This window comes from Prunus persica, chromosome G6 (genome assembly GCF_000346465.2).
Source record: "Prunus persica cultivar Lovell chromosome G6, Prunus_persica_NCBIv2, whole genome shotgun sequence".
In the NCBI taxonomy this organism is placed as follows: domain Eukaryota; kingdom Viridiplantae; phylum Streptophyta; class Magnoliopsida; order Rosales; family Rosaceae; genus Prunus; species Prunus persica.
In genome coordinates this window covers 30,414,743-30,427,412 of record NC_034014.1, presented here as the reverse complement: position 1 = coordinate 30,427,412, position 12,670 = coordinate 30,414,743, and the positions used below count along the sequence as shown (strand labels likewise).

The 12,670-nt window shown below is 37.4% G+C and overlaps 3 protein-coding genes across 4 annotated transcripts; 1 reads left to right on the top strand and 2 right to left on the bottom strand.

Moving 5' to 3' along the window:
• LOC18772374 lies at positions 199 to 1,557 on the top strand. The gene is made up of 2 exons (XM_007205941.2): positions 199 to 683; positions 825 to 1,557. The coding sequence occupies exons 1-2, from the start codon at positions 450 to 452 to the stop codon at positions 1,113 to 1,115; spliced, it is 525 nt and encodes a 174-aa protein (XP_007206003.1). The 5' UTR covers positions 199 to 449; the 3' UTR covers positions 1,116 to 1,557.
• LOC18772396 lies at positions 3,500 to 7,833 on the bottom strand. Of its 2 annotated transcripts, XM_020567247.1 has the most exons (15): positions 7,736 to 7,833; positions 7,437 to 7,611; positions 7,071 to 7,190; positions 6,853 to 6,909; positions 6,622 to 6,717; positions 6,328 to 6,444; positions 6,054 to 6,172; positions 5,854 to 5,955; positions 5,593 to 5,709; positions 5,368 to 5,436; positions 5,094 to 5,160; positions 4,749 to 4,802; positions 4,552 to 4,641; positions 4,426 to 4,467; positions 3,500 to 4,346 (listed from the first exon to the last, which is right to left on the bottom strand). In XM_020567247.1, exons 2-15 carry the CDS (start codon positions 7,455 to 7,457, stop codon positions 4,251 to 4,253), a joined length of 1,167 nt encoding a protein of 388 aa, XP_020422836.1. In that variant the 5' UTR covers positions 7,458 to 7,611; positions 7,736 to 7,833; the 3' UTR covers positions 3,500 to 4,250. The 2 variants fall into 2 exon arrangements, with proteins under 2 accessions (XP_020422836.1, XP_020422834.1); XM_020567245.1 differs by having other exon boundaries at positions 7,437 to 7,833.
• Positions 8,936 to 10,654, bottom strand: LOC18773846 (auxin efflux carrier component 5). The gene is made up of 4 exons (XM_007205351.2): positions 9,816 to 10,654; positions 9,550 to 9,707; positions 9,313 to 9,389; positions 8,936 to 9,227 (listed from the first exon to the last, which is right to left on the bottom strand). Exons 1-4 carry the CDS (start codon positions 10,591 to 10,593, stop codon positions 9,155 to 9,157), a joined length of 1,086 nt encoding a protein of 361 aa, XP_007205413.1. The 5' UTR covers positions 10,594 to 10,654; the 3' UTR covers positions 8,936 to 9,154.

Below are 12,670 nucleotides of genomic sequence, written 5' to 3'. Positions count from 1 at the left end.
ATCGCTATCACCATTATGTTTTGCTACAATTCTTTCTTGTGATCCATCGTCGGCACTTTCACTTCTATTATTCGTTCTTGTTATGGAAAATATAATTTTAAAAATGTTACCATTGCACAATCAAAGCACTCATCTTATGATTATTACTTATTGCCACGTGGCAGAAAGCTTCCGACTTCACAAGAGATGTGTGGACACACAGCAGAGACACTAGTGCTTAACGGGGGACTCTATGCCCATTGCACTAGGGCATAATGAAATGAGCAAACTCACACCACAATCATCCTCCCTTTTCCAAACCCAAACAAAACCACACTTCATTTCCATTTTCATTTTCTGCATCTCCTTCTCCCACCCTCCATAAAAATATGCAACAACCATTTTGCAATCCTCTCAATTTCACACCACCTAATAAATTGAGCAGAACCCATTAAAAAGCTTCACCATTTATGATACACCAAAACCCAAATCAAGGCCTCTCTCTCAAGAAAAGAGAGAGATCATTCAGACCCACTTCACATTCACAGCTCACACCCTTTCCAAATTCCCATCACCTTTTCCAAACCAAAGTACTACGCCCATCTCAAGAAACCATGATGCCTGCTCATGGGGTCACCTTCTCTCTCATATTCCTGCTCTTTTTGGCTACTGTTCTCACTACCACTGAAGCAAGCTTAACCCATGTGAGTGTTTCTCTTCAAAACCCACTATATATCTTTCTTTCCTAGATCCCTTTACTTTTTCTTGTCAAACTGCTCATGATTTTTTCTGGGTTATGCTTATGCTATGCTGTGGATTGAAATGTTTGTTTTTTGGTTTGTGAGGCAAACGGGTCATCGGCGGTGGCAGCAGCTGCCACGGATAAAAAAGACAAGGTGGAGCCGCTGGTGCCACTCGTAGGAGCTGAAAATTTCAAGACTTTGGTGATGAATGAGACCAGAAGGAGGCTGGGGAGCTTTCAGATTTGTGCATTGTGTACTTGCTGCGGAGGTGCCAAAGGACTTTGCTTGCCGTCTCCTTGTTGCTATGCCATCAATTGCAACATTCCCAACAGGCCCTTTGGCTTCTGTTCGTTCACTCCCAAGACCTGTAATTGCTTTGGATGCCATATCTAACTCTTTCTCTATATTTTATATTTGATAATTTATAGTTTATATTGTTTTAATTGGGGTAACCTTAATTTTGTTGGGAGTCTGGATGAAAAAAGAATATCTGTTCTTGATTTGTTTGTTTATAAGTTCAGAAATTTTATATTTTATCAGTTGTGGGGAGGAGGGGTGCTATTTCCAGGTTAGTTTTTGCTAATATCTAGTGGGATATTTTCCATTATTTTTTTGCTGAAATAAGCAATGCCTGGAGATAGCTCATTGCTAGAATAGCAGGATTAGCATAATTTTGTGAGGTATTTGAGGAAACATTGTCCTTGTTAATGGACCTATTGGGGCTTATGATATTTTATTGACTTTTCAAAACAATAAATTAATGTAAGTTCTCAGTAGAGCTGTTGTGACACTCATGACAAGGATTAAGATTCAAGTTGTCTATTATTTTAGTGTTCGTGCTGCTTTTGTTATATGTTTAATTGTTAATTTGTAATAGTGGGCCGTGTTCATATTGAAGTAGACATGTTTTGGTTAATGTTTTTGCTGCTTCTAAATTCTAATCTAATGGGACTGCCTTCTACTCTGGCTGGTCTTGCACTGGATGTTTAGAAGAAAGTGAATTGTTTGATGTTATTGTTTATTTGTTTGCAATTTCAAGCATTTCTTTGGGTAAATAGATAGATACTTTATAGTTTATGCTTCTCCTTTTGAAGTGGCTACATTTCCTGCTTCCAGCCAAAACAAAAGGGAGGATATGGCTATGACTAATAGTGCTTGAATTTCAAGTGGGTTTAGTAAAACACAAGGACATGTTGCATATTATGTCCTTCCTGCCAAAGTTGCAGAAGATTATGTATTGATTTGAGTGGCTCCAAGATTTGATAAATGGGTACCCTAATTGGTGGAGAGAGAGAGGTGCCTTGCCAGCTATTGAATTACCTCAACTATATGAGATTGCTAAGTGTTGGTAGTGGTGGAGGAGCCCTAAATGGATTGATTTTAATTGTAGGTGGATGAGGATATGCATGTGGGTGTAGGCTTGTAGACAACAGTAATGTTAAGGTAGCTGGAGGTTGGGCAATTAAGCCTTAGCCACAAAAGTTGCTACAGTGGCTTGGATGGCTATTAATGCAAACTTTATTACTTGTATTATTCTGGTTTCTATACAACAACCCTTGTATTATGAATAATATGCTCTCTCCTTGTGGAGAGGGTTAGAGGTGAAAGTCTCAATCGACCAAAACTCTGTGCTTTCTGTGGAAATTGGGTTATATAGGTAGATAGCTTGTTGCGGGGTTGATGAGATGAGAGTGTTATGTACAGAGTATAGGAGAAAAACTTGGTTGTAATGGGGATAGCATTTGTTATTTCCGGTCAATAATGTTATGTTATGTGAAAAATTTATCATGCACGTCATTAATCGGAAATAACAAAATAGTGCTATTTCCATTTCATGAAAGCGAGCTTGTGACCTTGGAGGCACATCGATCTGATTTGGTGTCTTGAAAAGAGTGTTTTGGGGAATCTCATTGACCTATGTCTGTCAATTGTGAATTGTGAATTTGTGATAACAATATGCAAAACATGCCAGCAAAACAAGACAACCCATGTGCTGCTCTCATGGGAAAAGAAAAGGACCATATGATATATGACAAATTGACAATCACAATCAAATGGTGGGCATTGCGTTTTCATCATGTCATACCCTTCCTTAGTTTCCTGTGGACTTCCCTGCCTGCCTGGTCACTAGTACTATTGGTCTCACTGCTGACCGGTCTAACTGAGGTCATGTTTTCTTTTATTCTTAAAAAAACAAAATTCCATTTTCATGTGTTCTTCCCTAATAATTTTGCTATTGTTTGCTTGACTTTTACATTATGCAAAATCCTCCCATCCTAACCCATTTACATTTCTGTCATTGTGTCAACTCAACGAAATTTCACAAAGGCCCGTCGCCCTCTTTGAATCTCAACACAATGCTTGGTTGCTTGCTTGACTTGGAAGTGTGAACCAGTTGTAAAGTGGTTGTTTTTAAGCATGACTTGGAAGTTGGGTTGACAAAAGTGTCCTCTCCTCTTGTGCTGAATAATTATCTAAAAATGAGCTGTAAGCCTCTATCTCTATGTATGGATGTTACACTTGCACACTAAAGCCCAATCATTTCACACTATCCATTTTCGTTTTCCTTGTTTTTTCTCCCTCCTCCAACTATTCTACAATCTAAACTAAACCTTTTGTTTTTGGATTGCTTGCGTTGTGTTGTGGTTGTGGGACATATACATTTAGCTTACTATTAACTTGTACGGGTATGACAAGTAGCAATTCAAATTGTGTATTGATTTTCTTTTTTCTTTTTATACAAGCAATATTGAGAAAATCAAACTTAGAACCTCGAGTACAAAAATAAATACTTTTAACCACTTGAATTATAATCACATGAGTATTACAGAAGATAGATAAATAGATAGAGAGAGAGAGAGAGATGTGTGAATGAAAAAAGGCATGCGGATAGATGTGAGGAGGCCCCATACCCCATACCCCATACCTATCTGAATTTTTAATGGAGAGAGAGAGAGAGAGAGAGGGAGAGAGCGCACTGCTGAGCTGACAGACATTGTGGTTGCCAATTTAGTAATTGCAGCATCTACTTCATTCTTTGTTTGCATTCCTCTTTAGTATTTACCTACGTCATACTTCACAACTACTATCCTCCTCCAGCAAGATACTAGTTACTACCACTTACTTAACCAACCACTCTTACCACCAAAACTTCAGTGCACCACATCTTCGAGTAAAACAAAAGACTTGCAAAGAACAAAAAGATGACGAATGTGATATGCTGTTCTCACTGTCACTACTCACTGAACTTAAGTACATAAGAGGGGAGGGAGTTGATTTCTTGCTCCTCATACCCTCCCTATACGGTTATACCAACATTTACACTTCCACCGTCTTGTGCAGAAGAAGAACAAAACAAATTCAGCCTCACGGACTTACTTAAATGTGAAATGAATGCAACAAATATTCACACCTCAATCGCATTCTAAAGAATATTGAGTTGGTGAAGTCGTGTATGTATGATATTAATTCCTAATCTCAGCTAGCTTAAGCTTGTCTCATCTCACTCACTAGAACCACCTTTGCTGCTTACTTGTATGGATCAATCCAACATTTATCATCCTTGACAGCTCGTTCCCATTTCCTTTTGAACACCTTCATTTCGTTGTAGGATTCTCTCCTCACCTGCACACAAATACACAACAAACAATTTTAATCCGAGTAAAATCCTACTCAACTGAAAAAATTACACGTCAAGACTTACATCAACTCTATGGTCCTTTCCACTAGATTTTGATGATGGTTCCTGCAAAATACCAACAACACATTAACTAGTCAGCCTCAGACAGACTGGAAATATGCACCACAAAGACAGCAAACATTTTCTCACCTCATTTTCATCTGAGCCTCCCAATGTAGGGAGACCATAATGGATTATGTACTCGGCATCCACAACACCAACATTTTTAGTTCGATCGCCCTATTTAAACACCAAAACCAGAAAGGCCTCTTTAGGAAACGTTAAGGAAATCCTTAGAAAAGAAAGCATAAAAAAAAATGACATAACAAGTAAACTGAGAAGCTTGCCTGTGCACAATAGCCAAGCTGCATATCCAGGCCCCATGCATGAATCAAGTCATTCTGCAAAGATCAAATCACAATTAACACCATTTCAATGTAATTTAGATTTGTTGTTTCTGTGATTCTATACATGAAAGGGGGAGTGAATGTGTGTTTATGAATCAAGCTTGATTTACAGAGTATTAGGTATATCTTCTAACAACTTAAAAAATTTATGATCAATGACAACTTAACACCATACACCTGACTAAAATATGAGCCTCATATTAGTTTGGCTAATTTGTTGTGCTTTCTGCTCTAAGGCCTACAGAAAAGCTATCTTGAAGTTCCAGGACAGTAGAAAAAACACACCTGGATCATATGCCATACACAGCGCCAGGCAGCTCTAGAGAAAACAGGAGCCATCACTTCTATCCACCTGCAAAAATGCAGATTGTCATTTTAGTTTCCTTCCTCAAGTAAGGTAACTTCCGCAACTACAATACTAACTGAACAGAATTTTCTTAAAATAGCTCACACAGAGAAAACCATCCTTCACAAAATTTCATACAACACAAATTTCTAAGCTTTATAGTATAAGCCAAATAATTGAAATAAGGTAGTTGTAGTCGAAACACATTTTTACCCGGTGCAAGGGGGAGCTGTACTGCTTTCATGACAACCGTTCCCATTGTTACTAGCCTTGTAAGTCCTTCTGCAGACAAAATGGATCAAAACCATGTACACCATGAATATCATAGTCAACAACTGCTTGAAACGATGCTTCAAATTAACCAGGAAGTTGGATTATCACTGTCACGCCCTTAGAATCACAGATATTAGTATTAGGAAGGAAAATGTTATAAGAGACCTGTGTGCTATCGATCCTCTCAAACGTGCAGTAATTTGATGATGCACCTCTGACTTGGAATAATCTAGTGCTGGTTGTGATATCTCAAGGCCTTCCTTTTGAACAATGGATACATACCTAAAAGTGTCAAAGAAGAAGACAAATATCAAGCATTTGTTAAATAAAATGTACTGTCATGTGGGATATAAGAACCAGCAAGTAGCTTGGAACTCTTAATTTCAGTATGTAGAAATTTATCAACAGAGATGCAGCCAACAATACCGTTTGGGGTGGAAATTTTCAACTCCAAGGTCCTCATCCCAGAGAAAAATGTAACTATACTCAGCAACTATATCAGGATGTAAGAAACGCTTGGCAAACCACCTAGGCATCAAGAAATCCATCACCAAGAAAACACATCTCAGTAATGCAACTTCCATCAAAACTGTTCTGTTGTCAGTCATGCAAGGATAGAATCATACCATTTAGTTTGATTGATTGCAGATACATGAATAACAAGATCACTCCATTGAAATTCCTTCCACTCATCAACGATACCATCATAATGGAAAAGCATCACAACAAAACCACTTGACAGAAACTGCAATATGGAGAGTGAAAAGCAATTACTTGTGCAGCTATGAACAAGAAAAAGAATTATCATCAGTTCTTTCCTTTTTCTCAAGGGGTGTAGGGCTGGGGCTTAGAATAAAGATTTACTTGGGACCTTTTATGAGTATGGCTTTATAGGAATACCTTTTTGACCATTTTACTGACAAGATCTTTTTGCTTTATACCAACAGCCATCGCAAATAAATTAGTTGAATTTGCACCTTTCTTCTCCAACAAGTTAACTGAAGATTTTGAGCGTTTCTGGTCAAACAGTGCAAGAGTTAAAAATTAATATAAACCTTCAGCACTTACACTTGGAACAGGATGCAAAGGTTAAATACACATACACAAACATATATCCTCCCAATTCAAGGGAACACATCAAATGAAGGATTACTAATGAGAAGTTCCATCCATGATTCCATAAACCTACCTTACCTTTTTTTCATTCCATAAGGGCCGCATTTCCAAATTAGAAGTCTTGGAGACAATATCTTGAGGCAATGCCTCACTTCCATAAGGCCTGTATTGATTCTAAAACAGAGAAACAATTATAAGTAATAAATCCCCAAAACTCATTTTCTAGGAAAGACTAAAGATGCAGGACGGAATAGACTACTTTTGTGGAAAATATATATGTATAAAATGGGTATGGAATGATTAACAAACCTTGCATTTGTTCTTTAGATTCTGCAAGCTGTTTGTGACTCTCCAAAGTGATGATTTCTGTGCAAGAGAACCCAGAACAGTAGTGGTTATCAGAATGATTAAAATTCCCTTCTTAAAGCCTCATACTTAGTCAGAAGCTGAACTTTGAATTCTAATTTTTAGGGAAACTGCAGATAATTTGATAAGAAGAGCAAGATGAAATATACATACATACATACCTCTTCTTTGTACTCTGATGATAAGGTGAGTATGAGAAACAGTAGACATAGCAGAGAAGCTGCCGGGAGAACGTTACAAAGGCGTGATTTCCCGCTTCTTGGATCCGCACGTAAAGTCACCTGAGAAGAGGAGGCCATAAAACAAATGTCAAGAAATTTTAATGGCTGTATAAAAGTTTTGCTTCTCAAAACATTCTTAACAGAAAAAATCAAGAAGAGATTGAATATAAAATCAAGAAGATTTACAATATTGATTGAATACAAAATGAAGAAGAGAGCAAGAAAAGCATCATAATTCATATCAGTATGTGTGTGTGTGTGTATATACATATATATATGGTGAAAGACGAAGAAGAGAGTGCTTACAGAATTGGGGGAGGACTTCATATTTTTACATGAAAACGATGAACAGATTTCTGTTCTTTCTTGTTTCGTTTCTTCTCTTTAGGATGAACACAACAGAATGTGTTGCAGAAAACACGATGAAGATGATAATTGATTGATCATAGATGAACAGGAACAGAAGAGGAACCCAGAAACACTGTATCAGAAAAAGAAACAAGAGAGTCACAGGAGCAGCATCAGCATTAAGATTGGGTACCCACCAATGATCACATGATGATGATGATGATGATGATCACACCGTAAAACAAAACGAAACATACTGAGTCTAGAGGCAGGAGGCAGAAGGCAGAAGGCAGAGGGTGTTTGTTAAGAGAAACCCGAATAACACGCACAACATTAGTCAAAAAAATAGTGGGGAAGCACAACTCTCACGATCTTTCTTCTTCTCTTCCTTTTCTATAAGTAAAACTAGTCTCCACAAATTTAATTTAATTTAATTTAAGTTAATCATCAATCATAAATAAGAATGATTAATTAGGAGCAAAACTAGACCATAATTACAAAATTCTACAGACCCATTCCTTCATTCATTCTTTAATTTCATGTTTGGAAAGGAAGGACAACATGTTGTCACGTTATGGGTTTTTTTTATTTCCTTTTCAAAAAATTTAAAAATGTATATTTTTGGTGAATGGTGTGTGGTCTTAGCTTGTAAATTGTTCGTACGTTGCAGATTTTTTATTAGATGAGACAACAACACTTTCTTCACGAGATAATATCATTATCAACCTTGTTGTATCTTTATCTTTTGATTTAATCAGTTTTACTTTTATTCTGTTTCTTTTATAATAATAAAAAAATTAGCATGGCATCTATCTTTTTATCGTTCTCTTAGATTAGAATTTATATGCAATGGCTTCCGGCGTAAGTAGGAGAGAGTTATCCAAACAAAAAAAGCTTTATGTATACAGTATATCTGTGTTACGTTGTAGCAAGCAGTTGCATACTTGTATAGTATATTGCCATTTGCTAGTAAAAGAAAAAGAAAAAGGTAAAGGTTAAAGGCAAAAGGCAAATGAAATTTTAAAAACTAAAAAATTCATACATTTTCACATCGCAAGCTTCTCCTTCACTTTATGTTGGTTCTTCTAGCAGGGGCCCTATTAAATTAAAGTATACTTATGAATTCAAACCACATTAATTCTTAATGAATGAATTTGATTCGATTGATGTACATCTCCCTCCCACGTAGGCATGGTTTTTGTGTGTATAAATAAATAAATGAGAGAGAATACACAATAATTGTTTTCTTTTTCCTCTTCTATTTCCATCAAAAATATCAATGATGTGGTCCCGCTCCCTCCCTATGATTATGATATCATGAATCAACGTTTGTCCAAATTGTTGAATATTCAAACATAAGCCCCTTCCCTTGTCATTGAACGTACGTGGCTTTCCAAAGCCCAAAGCAGAAAAATACTGATGGGCCTGCATTTGGGTATTCATTTTCAATGAGACTCTTGAGCAAGGCAAGACTCATTTCTGAGTTGAATGAGATTAGGATAATAATGTGAATTAGATTACAAGTTTTGGCCACTACAAGACTAATTTAATTAGCCTCTATAGCTTTAAACCGTGATCATACAGAAACCAAAAACAACAAAATTTCAAACAAATGAGGAGCAGGAGCAAGGCAGCGATCGCGATCCATTGGATTGGTTGAAACAGACGTGTAGTCGTCAATGCACAAATTCTAGAACTGCATAGTAAGCGATCAACACTGGAAGGGACACTATCATGCCAAATATCACCCTGCATTGACATATCAGTTAGAAATACGAATTTCTTTAATTAAATATATATATATATATGTTAATAAGGAGAGGCAGCTACATACGCTGTACTGAGCACCTCTGCATGGAGTCCGTATTCTTTGGCAAATATGAAGGAGGTAATGGACTGCGGCAATGCTGCCTGCAATATGCTCAACTCAAATTAGTGCGGTACTTAGCTTCAATTTCTTTAATAAAAGTTAATACCCATTAACGAAAAGAATTGTGGGGGCGTTGCGTTGGGAACTAGTCAGATCTGACCAAGCATCAAATTAAATAAATAAACCCAAATTGGGAGTTACCTGAATGATGGCCACACGTAAAACATCACCATGCAAGCCCACAGCGATGGAGCCAATAGCCATGGCTGCTGGTCCAGCAATAAACCTCAAAACCATCCCTATTATAGTCAGGCTCGTCCCGCACGCCACGAATTTTTCCTGCAGTGCCATGAAGATACCTGCATACATACATACATACATACATACATACATATGAGTATCAAAACGTACGACACATATATCTACATATATATATGTAAAAGAACATACATATCAGTGTCACTCACCCATGCTAAACATGGCAGTGCCTGTACCAGCTTTTGACATGATTAAAACAGATCCTTCCATAATGCTTGGCAACTCAATATGCCACCTGCTTGATATAAAAGCCCATCCAATCCCTATGAAAACCGCATACGAGTTGGGATTCATCCCAAGTTTCAGCCACACAGCCTTCATCAAGTACCAGAAAGAAGGCCTACTGCTGCTCATCGTGCTCATTGCAGCCAACCCCTCTACCGCTTTCCCTCCTTCACCTTGCTCCACCGATTGACTTGTGTTAGTCCCCGAAATCATATGCATGTCTAACGACCCCGTTCGTCGAAATTCTAAGACGAACAGAAGAATTGTCAGCCACACGATAGCCTGCACCACCGATGATTGAACAACAAGATCAACGGCTACCTGACCATACATGGCTTTCATCAAGGGTACCCCTACCACAAGCGAATTTGTCAAAGTGCACAAGGAGAAGCTTGTGATGGACCAACTATAGCTTCCCTTGCTACTACACTTGGCCCATAACGCAAGCACCGCCACGATTATGAGCTTTGAGATGGCATCCGCACCGATGAAGCGGTAGTTCCATTTGTAAGGATCAACATGAGCTGTGAATTCAAATGTGAAGAGTGGTAGAGTGAAGAAGCAAACAAAGCGGTTGATTGCACCACACTGCTCGGGAGTGAAGATGCGCCACCACCTCACAGAGCCAAACCCTAGAATTAGGGCAACGTAGAGTGGCATCATGGCCACCACCACCTTGTAAACATCTCCCCAACCTATCATCTCTGCAAGAATGATATTAATTCTAGTGAATGTATAGTTAGCTTGGCAATGTTGTTGAACTTGATTGGCTACTTATATATATGCATGCACAGTGCACTGCAGGACAAAGCAAACTTTGTTCCTTTGTCTTTTTTATTCTTTTTTTATCTTTTTAGGAGGGATCGATGTTATTGCAAAGATGATGTAACGTGCAATATCATTAAGGGAATGAGAAACAAATTATACGACTTTTATCAAACAGTTATAGTGTATGGCCTTTTGCCGGACTTGATGAATATCTTGAAACTTGGATGTTTCTATCCTGAGGAAAACTTTTGCCTGAAACAGTTAAAATTGCCCTCTGAACGGACCTGATTAATTATGAAATTCGGTCAAAAAAGTCTTGGAGAGTTCAAACACATCATGTTAGTTAATAGTTATGCGGAAGACTGCATGAAGAGATAGGTAGGTTGGTGGTGGTGGGTGTATATGATTCTATGCGGGCGCGCAGTGGATTCTTAATATTAGTTTTGGTGTGAGTGTGAGTGAGTGCCTGAAATTGTAAAGTTGCTATCACCAATATTGGTCAGCAATCTTTTATAATATTATTAGAATAAGGAACGAGGTCCAGCAATTATTCCACCCACCTTTGCAAATTGAAAATCTACACCATATTATATATAAATATATATATATAGCTTTCATGGTTGCTGTCTTATGGAATTCAGAAGCGGATTTGTGCAGAAATTGTTTCAATAATGCACAAAGCTTTAGAAAAATCACCATCCTTGTCACAATTTGCACCTTGTAATGTCACCATTAAGGATAAAGCCTTATACATATATATGCCGATTATATATCTGGGAATTCGACCAGTGACTGATCCATATATAATATATGCTTTCGTCTCGATAAGCATATATGATATATATGGAATAAATTCTATATATATTTTTCATGTGTGGCTGGCTTAAACTCATCAATTCTTTAGCTTAATTAGCAAATTAATGAAATCCAATGCAATTCTATATATGAATTCAAACTCCACTGACATTGATATTCCTCTGGTTTTTGATGGGACGTGAAATATGCTTCATATTTCTAATGGTTGGCTCAGTTGTTGGGTTTCTTCCTTTAGCAGTTAATTGGATGGTTAACTGTCGTCTATATATAAAAGGGAGTTAGTACTTGCGAGCGCTCCATACCACAAAAAAATTCAGACAATTTTGGTCCGCAGAAATATTTAAATCAAAACGTTCTTTGTCTTTCTTTTTCCATTGGCTTCTGTTCATTCATTTCTTCCATCTTACAACCGCAAACGCAGCATCCCCGTCTGCTTCTAAGACAAGTGTACAAATTGTCTTTGTCAATTGTAAAGGGCTTCCATAGAAAACAAGTGATTACCTATTAAGTAAGTCAAATAACATTTCTAGGTAGTGGTTTTCTTAGTCATCTACATAAAAGTTTTGGTTTACTTACGTTGGAATAAGCTAGGTCAAACTTAATATAGAAATTAAGAGCTGCGCCTGTGAAGATAGATGTAGTTTTTTAACCAAAAGAAAGTGCTAGTTAGGACGGACGCATGCAGAAAGGTTTGTATCTCTCATTGTTTTGCCATCTCACATCTGAGGCAAACTGAGGCAGAGGATCAAAGCAAACCACTAAACAAGTGCTAATTAATCCACTAAACAAGTGCTAATTTTGACTTCAGCATGCATGCAGTTGTCAACAAATTAAGTGACTTTAATTATAGATAATTAGTGGCAAGGGCATTAAGCTTGCCACTTCAGCAATACATGTGGATTGTTTGTTTTTTGTATGGTTCTCATTCCCCTCTGTCTCTGTGTACGTGTGCTTATTTCCATTATTGTTGTCTTCTTCTTCTCTTCAGCTGCGCTTTTATTTTTATTATTAACTTTTTCTTGAATTTAATATGAATTGTGCGTGCAAATTGCAGTGCAATGCAATGAAAGAATATAACACTAGCTAACACAAAGAACAAATTCTCGAAAAAACTGAGTGGTTGCTAAGATGACAACCATCATCTTTATTGTGACATGAGATAGGAAGTAGCTTATATGAGATGGTAATATTCTAC

Bases quoted from the DNA above. Each gene is read 5' to 3' on its own strand.
- LOC18773846 (XM_007205351.2), bottom strand. From the start codon at position 10,593: ATGATAGGTTGGGGAGATGTTTACAAGGTGGTGGTGGCCATGATGCCA. The intron at 9,708-9,815 runs GTGAGTGACACT...GTATGTATGCAG, and splicing joins CACTGCCATGTTTAGCATGG to GTATCTTCATGGCACTGCAG. The intron at 9,390-9,549 runs GTAACTCCCAAT...AGCATATTGCAG, and splicing joins TACGTGTGGCCATCATTCAG to GCAGCATTGCCGCAGTCCAT.
- LOC18772396 (XM_020567245.1), bottom strand. From the start codon at position 7,457: ATGAAGTCCTCCCCCAATTCT. The intron at 6,173-6,327 runs GTATTCCTATAA...TCCATATTGCAG, and splicing joins TCAGTAAAATGGTCAAAAAG to TTTCTGTCAAGTGGTTTTGT. The intron at 5,437-5,592 runs GTCTCTTATAAC...TTTTGTCTGCAG, and splicing joins AGAGGATCGATAGCACACAG to AAGGACTTACAAGGCTAGTA.
- LOC18772374 (XM_007205941.2), top strand. From the start codon at position 450: ATGATACACCAAAACCCAAATCAAGGCCTCTCTCTCAAGAAAAGAGAG. The intron at 684-824 runs GTGAGTGTTTCT...TTGGTTTGTGAG, and splicing joins CTGAAGCAAGCTTAACCCAT to GCAAACGGGTCATCGGCGGT.